This window comes from Cetorhinus maximus, chromosome 4, assembly GCF_964194155.1.
Source record: "Cetorhinus maximus chromosome 4, sCetMax3.hap1.1, whole genome shotgun sequence".
NCBI classification, from domain to species: Eukaryota; Metazoa; Chordata; class Chondrichthyes; order Lamniformes; family Cetorhinidae; genus Cetorhinus; species Cetorhinus maximus.
The window spans coordinates 80,846,527-80,864,003 of record NC_135882.1 but is presented as its reverse complement, the minus strand read 5'-3'; the positions used below and the strand labels follow the sequence as shown (position 1 = coordinate 80,864,003).

The following is a 17,477-nucleotide window of genomic DNA, read 5'->3' as shown; positions in this document are numbered from 1 at the left end:
TCCTATCTGTGTTAGCTAAAGAAGCAATACCCTCAATTTCCCCTGAAGCTTCCTGCTAAAAGAATATTTGGAGACAATTTTGATCCAGGTAATCTCTACTATAAGTTTAAAACAAACAATATTGTTGAAGTTGCTTATAATATTGGGCTACACTTTGAATTTCCTTTCTTTTTGCCTCCTCCTGAAATACTTTTAAGCAAAGGAAATCTAAATGCATCACTGAGTTGTAAATATGACTGTGAAAGAGATTCCAGAGCAGAATTTCTTGAATCCTTTTTTAAAAAATAATAACATAATAGGGGCCTGTGTAGGCCATACATGCCCTAATCTGCTCTGCCATTCAAAACAATCTTGACTGTTCTTCAGCTTCAACTCCACTTTCCTGCTGGTACCCCATTTCCCCTGATTCCCTGAGAAATCCAAACATCTGTGTATCTCGGCCTTAATTACACTCAACAATGGAGCATCCACAACTCTCTGGGGTAGAGAATTCCAAAGATTCTCTCAACCCTTTGAGTGAAGAAATTTCTCCTCATCTCAGCCCTAAATGATAACCCTTCATCCTGAGACTGTGCTCCTATATTCTTGGTTCCCCAACCTCTCAGCTTCTATCCTGTCAAGCCCATTCAGAATTATTTATGTTTCAGTGAGACCACCCCCATACTTCTAAACTCCAGGGAGTACAGGCTCAATTCACTCAGCCTCTCATCAATGGGCAACCTTCTCATCCCAGGAACTGGTCTAGTGAACTTTCGCTGTGTCGCCTTGAGCAAGTATAGCCTTCCATTGATATGGGGAAGAATTTTCTCCCTGTCGGGGCGGGGGTTGGACGGGAGCGGGCGCAGGCAGGCGTGTAGCTGATCGCCGCCATTTTACGTGGGCAGGCCAATTAAGACCCGCCCAACGTGACGCGCACCCGGAAGCGCTGAGTGCTCCCTGTGCGGGCAGGGTGAGTATGCTGAGTCGGGGCCTGCGGTCTTTCGTGCAAATGCACGAAAGAGCGCAGAAATCCCCCTGAGGCATAGGGCTGCCTCAGGGAGATCAATTCTACTTTTGAAAAAAAAAATGATCTGGAACGTGTCAATGAATTTTATTATAAATTTTTATTAAACTTTTAAAACCTTCATGAAACCTCATCCTGCCCGTGGATGGGGTTTCATGATAAATGCCAAGGCTGCCTGGGTTTTTCGCCTGCCCGCCAACCTTAAGGTTGGACAGGCAGCTCAGTTAATTATTTTAATTGATATTTAAATGGCCTTAATAGGCCTTTGACAGTTCAGCAGGTGCGCAGCGACTCCAGTGCGCACCTGCCGAACTCAAGATCTGAATGACACACGGTGACGTCGGGATGCATGCCCAATGTCACCGCGCGTCATTTTAAGCATCAGCAAGCGGGCCCCGCCCTCGCTCACCGACCTGAAGATTCTGCCCATGGAAACCAAAATTGCACAATACTCGAGGTGTGGTCTCTCCAAAACCCTATGCAACTGCAGAAAAAGTTCCTCACCGATACTCCAATCTCATTGCAATAGAGGCCAACATACATTTCTCATTGCTTGCTGTACCTGCATGCCAACTTTGTGTTCCTTGTATGAGTGCATCCCAAGACTCCCTGAATGTTAGCATTTATAAGTTCTGTGTCTTTTAAAAAATATTCTGCTTTTTTATTCTTACTAGCAAAGGGATAACCTCACACTTGCCCACATTATACTCCATCTGCCACATTGTCCACTCACTTAACCTGTCTATTTCTCTTTGCAGCTTCTTTGTGCCCTACACATAGCTGATGTTCCCACCTAGCTTTGTAACGTCATCAAACTAGGATATATTACCCTTGGTCCCTTCGACTAAATCATTAATGTACAGTGTTTAGCTGAGACTCCAGCACTGATCCTTGCTGCACTTCACTAGTTAAAGCCTGCCAACTTGAAAATGCCCCATTAATCTGTACTCCCTGCTTTTTGTCCATTAACCTCCATCTTTGCTAATATATTAACCCTACCTCCATGAGCCCTCGCATATTAACCTTTTGTGTGGCACCTTTATCGAGTGTCTTTTGGAAATCCAAGTGTACTGAATCTGCTGGCTCTCTTTTATCTACCCTACTCATTACATCCTCAAAAAAAACTCTAATAAATATGTCAAACAGGATTTCCCTTTCATAAAACCTTGTCTGATGATACTTTGATTTTCTAAGTGTATTGTTAAGAAATCTTTAATAATTGATTCCAGCATTTTCCCATGATGATATCAGGCTAACTGGCCTCTAATTCCCAATTTTCTTTGTCCCTCCTTTCTTGAATAGCAGTGTTACATTTGCTAACTGCCAATTCTGAGTGTGTTCTAGAATCTAGGCAATTTTGGAAAATCGTAACCACTATCTCTGCGGCAACCTCTATTAGAACCCTAGGATATAGGCCATCAAGTCCTGAGGATTAGTTGACTTTTAATCCTTTAAATTCCTTCAGTACCATTTCTCTGTTCATAATTAACTAAAGTTCATCACTCTTATTGGCCTCTTGGTAACCCTCTATTTCTGGTATGTGATTTATGTCTTCTGTTGTGAAGACACAAAATATTTGTTCATCATCTCTGATATTTCCTCATTCCCCATGATAGCTTTCCCTGTCTCTCCCTTTAAGGGACAAATGTTTACTTTAGCCACTCTCCTCCTCTTCATATGCTTGTAAAAGTTCTTGCAATCTGTTTTTATATTCCTGGCTGGTTTACCCCCTTTACCCTCATGCTCTTTTTTTCTTTTTTATCAACTTTTTGGTCGTCCTATACTGGTTTCTAAAAATCCCCCATCCTCAGGCAGCATTTTAAGCTTCTTCTTTCAATCTAATACTATCCTTAACTTCTCTAGGAAGCTAGACATGGACTTTCTTCTTGACGAGCTTTTGTTTTTCAATGGAATATATTTTTGTTAACCATTTTGAATCATTTCTTCAAATGTTTTCACTGGTAACTATCATCTACCTTTTTAACCTATTTACCCAATCAGCCTTAGCTAGCTCTCCCCTCATCTATCTAATTGGTTGTGTTTAAGTTTAAGATTCTTCACAGCATCGTACAACGCAGAAGAGGTCCTTCGGCCCATCGAGTCTGCACCGACACGTGAGAAACACCTGACCTACCTAATCCCATTTACCAGCACTTGGCCCATAGCCTTGAATATTATGATGTGCCAAGCACTCATCCAGGTACTTTTTAAAGGATGTGAGGCAACCCGCCTCCTCCACCCTCCCAGGCAGCTCATTCCAGACCGTCACCACCCTCTGGATAAAAATGTTTTTCCTCACTAAACCTCCTGCCCCTCACCTTGAACTTGTGTCCCCTCGTGAGTGACCCTTCAACTAAGGGGAACAGCTGCTCCCTATCCACGCTGTCCATGTCCCTCATAATCTTGTATACCTCGATCAGGTCGCCCCTCAGTCTTCTCTGCTCCAACGAAAACAATCCAAGTCTATCCAACCTCTCTTCATAACTTAAATGTTTCATCCCAGGCAACATCCTGGTGAATCTCCTCTGCACCCCCTCCAGTGCAATCACATCTTTCCTATAATGTGGCAACCAGAACTACACACACAACTCCAGCTGTGGCCTCACCAAGGTTCTATACGCTCCAACATGACCTCCCTACTTTTGTAATCTATGCCTTGATTGATAAAGGCAAGTGTCCCATATGCCTTTTTCACCACCCCACTAACATGCCCCTCTGCCTTCAGTGATCTATGGACACGCACGCCAAGGTCCCTTTGTTCCTCAGAACTTCCTAGTGTCATGCCGTTCATTGAATACTTCCTTGTCAAATTACTCCTTCCAAAGTGTATCACCTCTCACTTTTCAGGGTTAAATTCCATCTGCCACTTATCTGCCCATTTGACCATCCCGTCTATATCTTACTGTAGCCCAAGACACTCAACCTCACTATTAACCACCCGACCAATCTTTGTGTCATCCGCAAACTTGCTAATCCTACCCCCCACATAGTCATCTATGTCATTTATATAAATGACGAATAATAGGGGACTGAGCACAGATCCCTGTGGTATGCCACTGGACAATGGCTTCCAGCCACTAAAGCAGCCTTCTGTCATCACCCTCTGTCTCCTACAACTAAACCAATTTTGAATCCACCTTATCAAATTACCCTGTATCCCATGTGCATTTGCCTTCTTTATAAGTCTCCCATGTGGGACCTTGTCAAAGGCTTTGCTGAAATCCATATAAACTACATCAATTGCACTACCCTCATCGACACACCTGGTCACCTCCTCAAAAAATCCAATCAAATTTGTTAGGCATGACCTCCCTCTGACAAAGCCATGCTGACTATCCCTGATCAAGCCTTGCCTCTCCAAGTGGAGATAGATTCTCTCCTTCAGAATTTTCTCCAGTAGTTTCCCTACCACTGATGTGAGACTCACTGGCCTGTAGTTCTCTGGCTTATCTCTACAACCCTTCTTAAATAGCGGAACCACATTAGCTGTTCTCCAGTCTTCTGGCACCTCCCCCGTGGCCAGAGAGGAATTAAAAATTTGGGTCAGAGCTCCTGTGATCTCCTCCCTTGTCTCCCTCAGCAGCCTGGGATACAAATCATCCGGACCTGGAGATTTGTCCACTTTTAAGCTTGCCAACACCTCCAATACTTTGTCACTCCCGATACAATTTGCTCAAGAATCTTGCAGTCTCTCTCCCCGAGTTCGATACCTTCATCCTCATTCTCTTGGGTGAAGACGGATGTGAAGTATTTGCTTAATACTCTACCGATGTCCTCTGGCTCCACCCATAGATTGGTCCCTGATGAGTCCTACTCTTTCCCTGGTTATCCTCTTCCCATTGATATACTTATAGAATATCTTGGGATTTTCCCTACTTTTACCAACCAGAGCTTTCTCATATCCCCTCTTTGCTCTCCTAACTGCTTTCTTAAGCTCCACCCTGCACTTTCTGTACTCCACTAATGCCTCCGCTGATTTGCTCCCCTTGTACCTGCTAAAAGCCTCTCTTTTCCTTCTCATCGTATCTTGAATATCTCTGGTCATCCATGGTTCTCTGGGCTTGTTACTCCTTCCTATCACCCTAGAGGGAACATGTTGAGTCTGTACCCTCCCCATTTCCTTTTTGAATGCCCCCCCACTGCTCCTCTGTAGATTTCCCCACAAGTAGCTGTTCTCAGTCTACCGTGGCCAGACCCTGCCTTATTTTACTAAAATCCGCTCTTCCCCAATCTAAAACATTTTTTTGCAACTTGTCTATTTCTTTGTCCATAACAAGCTTAAATTGTACCATGCTGTAGTCGCTATCACTAAAATGCTCCCCCACCTCAGCCACCTGTCTGGCTTCATTCCCCAGAATTAGGTCCAGCACTGCGCCATCCCTTATTGGACCCTCTACATATTGACCTAAAAAGTTCTCCTGTACACATTTCAAGAAATCCACTCCATCCAAGCCCTTAACACCATGTCTATCCCAATTAATGTTGGGAAAGTTGAAATCACCTAATATAATTACTCTATTGTTGTTGTTTTTACATACCTCCGCAAATTGTGCACATATTTGCTCCTCAATTTCCCGCTGACTATCTGGGGGTCTATAATAAACACCTGACAATGTGGCTGCCCCTTTTCTATTCCTAGGCTCGACCCACAAAGCTTCATTCGATGCCCCCTTCAAGATATCATCTCTCCTTACTGCAGTAACTGACTCCTTAACTAATAATGCAATGCCTCCTCCTCTTTCACCCCTTCCCCTGTCTCACCTGAAGATTCTATATCCCGGAATGTTGAGCTGCCAATCCTGCCCCTCTCTCAACCACATCTCAGTGATGACTACTATATCACAATCCCACATGTCAATCCTCACCCTTTATTCATCCATTTTACCTGTAATACTCCTGGCATTAAAGTAGAGGCCACCCAGCCTTGCCTTAGTTCCTTGAAACTTAATGCAGCTGTACTCCCTCTGACTTGGTTGTTTTACTGTATTATGATGTGTTTGAGACTGGAGTATCTAGCCCTCAAACGTAATGTGAAATTCAATTATATTATGATCACATTTTCCTAGGGGGTCTTTTGCTCTGAGATTACTTATTAACACTGCCTCATCGCACAATGCTAGATCTAAAATACCTTTATCCTATGTTGGTTCCACAACATAATGTTCCATGAAACTGTCCCAAAAGCATTCTAGATCTCATCTTCCAGACTGCCTATGTCAATTTGATTTGTCCAGTCTATATGAAGATTCAAGTCCCCCATGGTTATTACATTGGACCCCAACTCCTCAAGTTCTCTCAGAAGAACATAATTCCTCGTTCTACCTATGTTGTTGGTTCCTACGTGGACCACAGCAACTGGATCCTTCCTCTCCCACTCCAAGTTTGTCTCCAGCTGCAAGGAGATGTCTTTAACCCTGGCACCGGGCAGGCAACACAACCGTAGGAACTTTTGGTTGTGGCTGCAGAAAGCAGTATCTATCCTCCTGATTGTATTGTCCCCTATCACTTCCACATTCCTTTTCAATGACCTCACTTGAATGGCATCCTACACCATTGTACACTGGTCAGTATGCTCATCCATCCTGCAGTCCTTGATCTCATGTGCACAGGTAGCAAGTACCTTGGACCCCTTGGTGAAAGTTGAGGGCTGAAACTCCTCTATCACTACACCTGGATCTCCTATATGTGCCTGACTCTCAGTCACATCCTCCTGTCTCTGACCATGGACTAATGGTAAAAGTTCTTACCCTAAGGGATTTGACTACTTCCTAGAACAAGATGTCCTGGTTACTTCACCACCGCCACCCCCTGTCCTCGCTTTATGCCCTACAATGTCTCGAACTCCAGCTCAACAACTCTGAACCAAAGTTGCTAAAGCTGCAGACACTTATCACAGATATGGTTGTACGGGATTGCAATGTTCTCTACAAACTCCCAAATGTTGTAGTTACAGCACACTACCTGCCCTGCCATGTCTGTCTAACCTAATTTATTTATTTGATTATTTAACCCTTTACATATTTTGTAAAGGAAAGTAATAGCAAATTACAGTCTCCTGGTTTTGAGACAAAACCAAGACATTCACCAGTTACTGGAGGTGATACATAGAATAAAAAGCAACACCTCTTTCCCTCTCTGAAACAAATTGCCATTTGCACCAAATTCCTGGTTTTAGCACTCTGTTAACGAAGCACTCAGTTCCCCAACCACGCTGCACTTCACACTCTGTGCAGGAGCAAACAGAGTGAGCCCACCTGTACTCTAAGCAGTTCAAGAGTGCAGTGTCCTTTTTTGCCATTTATTCATTCATGGGATTTGGGTGCCACTAGCTAGATCAGCATTTATTGCCCACCCCTAATTGACCCAATAATGGACCATGTTTGTCTAATATCCTCACCATAATTTTGCTGGGAATTCAGCAAAACAGGGCATCCATTATACTTATTGAGAAATTACAGTAGCCTAGCAGTGGCCACTTCAAGAAAATTCCCAGCCTATGTTTAAACCAGGCTGTTGGTGAAAAAGTACTTCCTAACTAGAAGGGAATAAAAAGCTGAGACAAAGTATTGAAGTAACAGTAGCTAATGACAATGTAGTCTCCAGAATAAGGTGAATAAGTTAATTGCCCACTTTCCTTAGTGGGAATACAACAAAGATTGGATACCTTAAGGTTAGAAAGTGATGGTTTCTCACCTTTGAATTCAATCAGGAAACTGTTAAATCCTTCTGAAACTAATGGATGGTTCCCTCTTTGTTTTGCACTTTTCAGCCTAGCTTAATAATAGAAATAATTATTTTCGTTTGTTGATAGATTGGAATAACACATTTTGATATATAAGTTGACTCTTTGTGTCTGCATAATTTTAGCTATTTTTTTAAAGATAGTATTGCTGAAAAAGACATGCTGTTGAAGCTTTTCATCTTGCAATCATCAGGGCACAGGCAAGAATAGCTAATTTCAAAGGGAACAACAATTTATACTGCATGAGGAAAGGATGCTGAGTGGTTGGCAAGCGGACTCTCAGTTGAGACATTGCCATGAGAATGCACCAGGGAATAGTTATCCCCCAAAATATTAGAATTAGTATTAGCGTTTAACTCTTACCTATTCTAATTATGTAATGTGATTTAAGATTATGCTTATGATGCATGAACCAATAGCCTTATTTTTCAATCAGTATGTTTTTGACTTAACAGGAAGGACTTTGCATCCCATAGTGCAATTTAAGAACAAACCTAACAGCTTGCCTCTTTGATTAGAATGGTATCTTATCTCTCATTCTACAATGACAATGCACTATTTTGGAGAACAGTGATTTGAACCATAACAAAAATAAAAATACCTGGAAAAACTCAGCAGGCCTGACAGCATCTGTGGAGAGGAACACAGTTAACGTTTCGAGTCCGTATGATTCTTCAACAGAACTAAGGAAAAATAGAAAAGAGGTGAAATATAAGCTGGTTTAAGGAGAGGTGGGACAGGTAGAACTGGATAGAAGGCCAGTGATAGGTGGAGATAGCCAAAAGATGTCATAGACAAAAGGACAAAGAGGTGTCGAAGGTGGTGATATTATCTAAGGAATGTGCTAATAGGTGACATTAAGGGTAGAAAGCAGGACGAGCAAGGTACAGATATCCCTAGTGGGGGGGTGGGGGGAAGGGATCGAAATAGGCTAAAAGTTAGAGATAAAACAATGGATGGAAATACATTTAAAAATAGTGGAAATAGGTGGGAAAATAAAAATCTATATAAATTATTGGAAGAAAGAGGGTGGGAATGGAGGAGAGAGTTCATGATCTAAAATTGTTGAACTCAATATTCAGTTCGGAAGGCTGTAAAGTGCCTAGTCGGAAGATGAGGTGCTGTTCCTCCAGTTTGCGTTGAGCTTCATCTTCCGACTAGGCACTTTACAGCCTTCTGGACTGAATATTGAGTTCAACAATTTTAGATCATGAACTCTCTCCTCCATCCCCACCCCCTTTCTGATCCCCCTTTTTTCCAATTATTTATATAGATTTTTCTTTTCCCACCTATTTCCATTATTTTTAAATGTATTTCCATCCATTGTTTTACCTCTACCTTTCAGCCTATTTCGATCCCTTCCCCCCACCCCACCCCCACTAGGGCTATCTGTACCTTGCTCGTCCTGCTTTCTACCCTTAATGTCACCTATTAGCACATTCCTTAGATAATATCACCACCTTCAACACCTCTTTGTCCTTTTGTCTATGACATTTTTTGTCCTTTTGTCTATGACATTTTTTGGCTATCTCCACCTATCACTGGCCCTCTATCCAGCTCTACCTGTCCCACCCCCCCCCCCCCCTTAAACCAGCTTATATTTCACCTCTTTTCTATTTTTCCCTAGTTCTGTTGAAGAGTCATACGGACTCAAAACGTTAACTGTGTTCCTCTCCGTAGATGCTGTCAGACCTGCTGAGTTTTTCCAGGTATTTTTATTTTTGTTTTGGATTTCCAGCATCCGCAGTTTTTTGCTTTTATCTAAGTGATTTGAACCATAGTTGTTCCAGTGAGTAATAAAAGGCTATTGTATGTTAACCAAGGACAGTCAGGATGAATTAGTTGAGGGAAGGCTTGCCAATTAATTTGATTGGATATTATGAGGACGGTAGATGAGGGTTGCACATTTGATGAAGTCTGTGTGGATTTTATTGAAGCTTTCGACAAGGTCCCACATGGCAAATGTAAAAGCGCATGGAATCCAAGGGAAAGTGGTAAGTTGGAACCAAAATTGGCTCAGTGCAGGAAGCAAAATGTAATGGTCAGCTTTTTTTTCATGACTGGAAGGCTGTTTCTAGTAGCATTCTGCAGGGTTCAATACTAGGTACCCTGCTTTATGTGGTACCTATCGCAGTAGGCTTAAATGTGGGGACATGATGAAGTTGGCAGATGATACAAAAACTGGCTGTGTGATTGATAATCAGCAAGAAAGCTGTAGACTGCATGAAGATATCGATGTACTGGTCAGGTGGGCAGGATAGTGGAAAATGTAATTCAGTCCAAAGAAGTGTGAGGTAATGCATTTGGGGAGGGCAAACAAGTCAAAGGAATGCATGATAAATGGTAGATACTGTGAAGTGCAGAGGAACAGAGGGACCTGAGAGTGCATGTCCACAGAACCCGAAAGATAGCAGGCCAAGTAGACAAGGTGATTAAGAAGACATATGGAATACTTTCCTTCATTAGCCAAGTTTTAGAATATAAGAGCTGGGGAGTTCTGCTCGAATTGTATAAAACGCTAGTTAGGTCACAGCTAGAGAACTGTATATAAGTTTGTTTGCCACATTACAGACTGGGTACAAAGGAGATTTATGAGGATGTTGACAGGTTTGAAGAATTTTAACTATGAGGAAAGACTGGTTAGGCTGGGGTTTTTTTTTGGAACAGAGGAGGCTGAGAAAATTTAATTGAAGCGTATAAATTAAGAGAGGCCTAGATACATGGATAGGAGGACGTATTTTCGTTAGTAAAGAAGTCAATAACCAAGGGCAAAGATTTATCATAGTCGGTAGAAGGATTAGACGGGACTTGAGTATTCTTTGCTTTCCATATTTCAGCTAGCTAGTGATCTATTCTGCCGTTTGTCCCTGACTCCACATGCCCTGACCTTCATTAGTCTATTATCCTATCAAAGGTCTTTAGGAAATCTAGATAAATTACAGCTACTACATTACTCTTGTCTACTGTCTGTAATCTCGTCAAATAATTTTTGAAATTTGGAAGAAATCCCATGTTTTAAAAACTACATGTTAATAGTTTATTGGAAATAGATTCCTAAATGTCAGTAATCAAAAAGAGTATATTTTGCATTGGACTACAGAGTGACCTTACATGCACTTGAACCCATCCTAGGCTGCTGGGATGAAAGTCTCCTCTGTCTGTTGTGGTATAAGTGCCCTAAGTGAAGTTTAGAAGTTTCGGAGCTGGAGCCACGGGTGGGTTCACTGTGCAGCATCCGCGATGCTGAGATTATCGTGGACAGCATGTTCAATGAGGTGGTCACACCGCAGGGTAAACGCTGAACAGGCAGAAAGGGGTTGGGTGACCACCAGGCAGAGTAGAGGAAGGCAGGTAGTGCAGGAGTTCCCTGTGGCCATGCCCCTCTCTAACAGATATACTGTTTTGGATACTGTTGGGGGAGTTAACTTCTCGGGAAAGCAGCAAGAACCAAGTCCATGGCACCATGGGTGGCTCTGCTGCACAAGAGGGAAAGAAGAAGAATGGCAGGGCTATAGTGATAGGGGATTCGATAACAAGAGGAACAGACAGGCGTTTCTGCGGCCCCAAAAGAGACTCCAGGATGGTATGTTGCCACCCTGGTGGCAGGGTCAAGGATGTCTCGGAGAGGCTGCAGGGCATCCTGAAGGGGGATAGTGAACAGTCAGTGGCCGTGGTACATATTGGTACCAAAGACATTGGTTAAAAAAAAGGGATGAGGTCCCACAAGCTGAATATAGGGAATTAGGATGTAAATTAAAAAGTAGGACCTCAAAGGTAGTAATCTCAGGATTACTACCAGTGCCCCGTGCTAGCAAGAGTGGAAATAACAGGATACATCAGATGAATACGTGGCTGAAGAAATGTGTAGTTGAGGAGGGATTCCTGGGACATTGGGACTGGTTCTGGGAAAGGTGGGACCAGTACAAGCAGGACGGGTTACATCTGGGCAGGACGCGAGGACCAATGTCCTCGGGCTGGTGGGAGGGGGTGGGGGAGGTGGTCTTCGCTAGTGATAGTATTAGGGTTTAAACTAGATTGGCAGGGGGATGGGAACCTGAGCAGGAGGACAGGGGAGGATGAAACAAGGACAGAAACGAAAGACAGAAAAGTAAGGAGCAAAAGTGGAAGGCAGAAAAAAACAAGAGCGAAAAACAAATGAGGTCATAGTGCAAAATAAAGCTAAGGTGACTAACAAGGTTAAAAAGACCAAGTCTAAAGGCATTGTATCTGAATGCGTGTAGCATTCGCAATAAAGTAGATGAATTAATAATGCAAATAGATATAAGCGGTTATGATAAAGTTGCAGTTACGGAGACATGGCTGCAGGGTGACCAAGGATGGGAACTGAACATCCAGGGGTATTCAATATTTAGAAAGGACAAACAAACAGGGAAAGGAGCTGGGGTAGCATTGTTAGTAAAGGAGGAAATCAATGCAATAGTGAGGAAGGTTATTGGCTTGGAAAATCATGATGTGGAGTCTGTTTGGGTGGAGATAAGAAACACTAAGGGGCAGAAAACGTTGGTGGGGGTTGTCTATAGGTCCCCAAACGGTAATGGAGATGTAAGAGAAGGTATTAAACAGAAAATTAGAGACACGCGCAATAAGGGTACAACTGTAATTATGGGTGACTTTAATCTACATATAGATTGGACAAACCAAACTAGCAATAATACTGCGGAGGAGGATTTCCTGGAGCGTGTATGTGATGGTTTTTTAGACCAATACGTTGAGGAGCCAACTAGATAGCAGGCTATCCTATACAGGGTATTGTGCAATGAGAAAGGATTAATTAACAATCTTGTTGTGCGGGGTCCCTTGGGAAAGAGCGACCATAAAATGATAGAATTGTTCATTAGGATAGAAAGTGAAGAAGTTGAATCCGAAACTAGAGTCCTGAATCTAAATAAAGGGAACTACGAAGGTATGAGGCGCGAGTTGGCATTGATGGATTGGGAAACCTTACTAAAAGGGTTGACGGTGGGTAGGCAATGGCTAATATTTAAGGAACGTATGCATGATTTACAACAATTATTCATTCCTGTCTGGCACAAAAATAAAACAGGAAAGGTGGCTCAACCATGGCTGACAAAAGAAATTAGAGATAGTATTAGATCCAAAGAGGAGACATATAGAATTGCCAGAAAAAGCAGCAAGCCTGAAGATTGGGAGCAGATTAGAATTCAGCAAAAGTGGACAAAAAGGTTGATCAAGAAGGGGAAAATGGAGTATGAGAGTAAACTTGCAGGGAACATAAAAACTGACTGTAAAAGCTTCTATGAATATATGAAGAAAAAAAGATAAGCGAAGACAAATGTAGGTCCCTTGCATTCAGAAACGGGGGAAATTATAATGGGGAACAAAGAAATGAACACATATTTTGCTTCTCTCTTCACAAAAGAGGACACAAATAATTTCCCAGAAATGTTAGGGAACCAAGGGTCTAGTGAAGGAGGAATTGAAGAAAATCAGTATTAGTAAAAAAAAATGGTGCTCGAAAAATTAATGGGGTTAAAGGCTGAAAAATCCCCAGGGCCTGATAATCCATATCCCAGAGTACTAAAGGAAGTGGCCCTGGAAATATTGGATGCATTGGTGGTCATCTTCCAAAATTCTATAGACTCTGGAGCAGTTCTTACAGATTGGAGGGTGGCAAATGTAACCCCACTATTTAAAAAAGGAGGTAGAGAAAAAGCAGAGAATGGCAGAGAACGACAGACCAGTTAGTCTAACATCAGTAGTGGGGAAAATGCCAAAGACTATTATAAAAGTCGTCGTAACAGAACACTTGGAAAGCATTAACGGGATTAGACAAAGTCAGCATAGGTTTATGAAAGGGAAATCATGTTTAACTAATCTACTGGAGTTTTTTGAGGATGTAACTAGTAGAATAGATAAGGGAGAGCCAGTGGATGTGGTGTATTTGGATTTCTAGAAGGCTTTTGATAAGTCCCACCTAAGAGGCTAGTGGGCAAAATTAAAGCACCATGGGATTGGGGGTAATATACTGGCATGGATTGAGAATTGCCTGACAGACCGGAAACAGAGGGTGGGAATAAATGGGTCTTTTTATGGGTGGCAGGCAGTACTAGTGGTGTATGCAGGGATCAGTGCTTGGGCCCCAGTTATTCATGATATATATAAATGAATTGGATGAGTCAATCAAATGCAATATTTCAAAGTTTGCTGATGACACAAAACTGGGTGGGGTTGTGAGGAGGATGCAAGGAGGCTTCAGGGCGATTTAGACAAGTTGTGTGTGTGGCAAACACATAGCAGATGCTGTATAACGTGGATAAATGTGAAGTTATATGCTTCGGTGCAAAAAACAGAAAGGCAGAGCATGATGATATATTAGGAAATGTGGATTTACAAAGGGATCTGGATGCCCTTGTACACCAGTCAATGAAAGTAAATAGGCAAGTGCAGTAAGCAATTAGGAAGGCTAATGGTATGTTGGCCTTCATTGTAAGAGGATTTGAATTCAGAAGTAGGGATGTCTTACTGCAGTTATACAGGGCCTTGGTGAGACCACACCTGGAGTATTGTGTGCAGTTTTAGCCTCCCTACCTAAGAAAGGATATACTTGCCATAGAGGGAGTGCAGCAAAGGTTTACTAGGCTGATTCTGGGGATGGCAGGACTGTCAATTGAGGAGAGATTGGTTTGACTGGATCTGTATTCACTAGACTTTGGAAGAATGAGAGGGGACCTGATTGAAATGTATAAAATTCTAACTAGGCTAGACAGACTGAATGCAGGGAGGATGTTTCCCCTGGTTGGAGTCTAAAACCAGGATCCACAGTCTCAGGATACGGGGCAGGCCATTTAGGATTGAAATGAGGAAACATTTCCTTACTCAGAGGGTGGTCAACCTGTGGAATTCTCCAGCACAGAAGGTTGTGGAGGCCGGGCCACTGAGTATATTCAAAAAAGAAATTGATAGTTTTTTTGGATATTAGGGGCATCAAGGGGTATGGAGAGAAAGTGGGAATATGGCGTTGAGATAGAGGATCAGTCATGATCATGTTGAATGGCGGAGCAGGCTCGATGGACCGATTGGCCTACTCCTGCTCCTAGTTTCTATGTTTCTTAACCCAGCTTCTGTTCTACAACACAAAACTCCCACCTCTCTTCTTCCCCTCCCCCCAAATGAGAAAAATGTGGCAACTAGTTGGCATTAGATTGATATCATTTTGACCTAGCTGAGTTGTGTGGTAAATGAAAAAATATCACAATTGGAACAGTAGGGGGTGTTGAGTAGATGGGGTGTTACTCTTTATTTAACCATACTGTCTTTAATGTTAAAGTTGCTTGATTCCAGAATTGGTTATGCAAAATGGAAAATGTTACGTTTCCGCATGCTAACACTCATCTTAATGAGCACAAACATAAGTAGATTATAAGGAAGCTGCCTATTAGGCTGGTGGAAACGGAGATGATTAATGATTTCAACAGGAAATTGGATGGGCACATGGAAATAAACTTGTAGGGCTACAGGGATAGAACGAGGCAGTGGAACTAACTGGATTGCTCTACGGAGAGTCAATATGTCCATGGAGAGTGGCCTCTTCCAGTGCCGTAATGTTTCTACGATTCTATGACCTATGATGCCAGCAGAGTAAGATGTGGCCGGAGAATTTTGCTTAACTTGAGTTTGACACTAAAGTGTAGATGCCTTGAAAGTATTCCTAGTTATTTGAGTTTCCAAAACTTTCACTTCCATTTATTATAGCAGGGCAATAGAACTTGCATGATGTATTGTTTTTTTAAGCCATTACCAAAGACAACAACTGATGTAACAAATGTGTTCAAGTAGGCTAACTTAAGCTCAAAGTTCTTGAGCTTAAGTAATAATTCTGAGCAGCAACACTTGCAATACAACACTGCACTATACAGGAGATGGGAACCTGGTTACCAAATTGCTGAGCAAGAATAGTGAAGAAGGGGCACGAAGATGAATGGGTCATGGTAACAGTATTTATAAGTGATTGTACAAGCACTAGAATTTGGGGAACTAGAGGCATTAAGTAGAATGGATGGGCATGTTGATGGTTCCTTGATAGAACCCTGGCTTCATCAGCTAAATATCCCAGCTTTAAAATCCTTGAGAAAGGTAAAGTGGGAGAAAAAGGAGAAGGGGTAGCCTTATCAAAGGCCCTCGATTACATCCATAGAATGGAAAGATTTTATTGATGGTGGTGCACAAAGCAAGTGTGTCATAGTAAAGTTAAAGGAAGAAGAAACTTAGTGTTTTGTTAACAATATGGGGCAGAATTTTCCCGTTGGCATGCGGGGGCGGGCCCCGCATGTCCGCACGTAAAATGACGTGCAGTGATGTCGGGTGAGCATCCCGACGTCACTGTGCGCCATCATAATATTCCGTTGGGCAGGTGTGCGATGATGTCCAATGCGCGCACGCCATTAATTAACGGGTCACTTAAGGCCCTTGACTCACCAATCGACGCAAATTTTTCAGCGCCTGTGCAATCTTCGGGTCGGCGCAAGGTAGGACACATTTGTGTAAACCTCATCCAAGGGTGGGATAAGAGGGCTTGCTGGGGTCGGGAGTGTGCACTGTCAAGTATATTTTTGAAAGTTATTGAAACTTGCCTGTGTGATCTGCAGTACTTCAAAATGCATTCCAGCTGCTTTGTCTGGACTCTTAATCTTCAGGTCAGCACACTGCAGTGAGTAATCTTTTCTGGGCCTGCAAGTTTCAGGAAGCCTTTCTTAGCCTGGGAATGGGAGCTGAACTGTCCACTGGAGGCACCTCCTCTGAGGAGGAAGGGAAGGCTAGAAGGGGGAGGAGGCCAGGAGTGCACATTCAGCCTCCAGGGGAGCCATCTTTGGGAGGACAGGTGCAGGCACAAGGGGCACGAGGAGAACCAAAGCGGAAGGGCCCGCAGAAGACGCCACTATCTTGCTGCCAGGTATGCAGACGGCGAAGCAGCTACCTCAATATGTCTGAGGTGCAGTGCCGAAGGAGGCTGTGTCCCTCAAGGGAGACAGCCAATTATATCTGTCATATGATGGGCCTGAGATCTCTGCTAACTGTGTGGGTGGACACCCCATGCCAGTGGCCGTGAAGGCCACAGCTGCCCTCAACTTGTATGCTTCTGGCTCCTTTCAGGGCTCGGGTGGGTGATCTTTGCAGTGTCTCCCAATCAGCTGTCCACACTTGTGTCAGGCAGGTTACAGATACTCTGTTCAGGCATGCATTGACCTTCATCCACTTACGTTGGGACTAGGCAAGCCAGACACAGCGAGCAAGAGGCTTTGCGGTGATTGCTGGCTTACCCATGTCCAGAGTGCAATAGACTGGACATATGTGGCCACCATGTCGCCAGCAGGTGAGCCCGGTGCCTTTGTCAACAGGAAGGGCTTCCACTCCATGAACGTGCAGATAGTGTGTGATCACAGGATGCTGATTTTACAAGTCTGCACAAGGTACCTAGGCAGGTCCCACGACGCCTACATCCTCGGACACTCCCAGGTGCCAGGACTCTTCAGTGCGGCTTGATGGATGGCTGCTGGGTGACCAGGGCTATCCCCTGAGAAGGTGGCCCATGATGCCCCTCCGCCATTCAAGAACAGAAGCTGAGCAGCGGTACAATAGGAGCCACGCCTCCACAAGGGCTGCGGTGGAGAGAACCATTGGTCTTTTCGAGATGCGCTTCCAATGCCTGGACCGCTCAGGGGGGCGCACTCCAGTACTCCCCAGATCGTGTGT

At 43.3% G+C, this 17,477-nt stretch overlaps 1 protein-coding gene across 5 annotated transcripts in view; it reads left to right on the top strand.

The window, feature by feature from the left end:
- Positions 1-17,477, top strand: part of sgk3 (serum/glucocorticoid regulated kinase family member 3) — a 149,657-nt gene that overhangs the window by 91,580 nt on the left and 40,600 nt on the right. For 4 of the 5 annotated variants that reach the window (XM_078540391.1, XM_078540393.1, XM_078540392.1 and 1 more), the window contains one exon: positions 16-88. The exons of the other annotated variant lie outside the window; for it this stretch is intronic. In XM_078540391.1, coding sequence (XP_078396517.1) covers positions 16-88 — 73 coding nt within the window. The remainder of the gene's footprint in view (positions 1-15; positions 89-17,477) is intronic. 5 annotated transcript variants of the gene reach the window in all.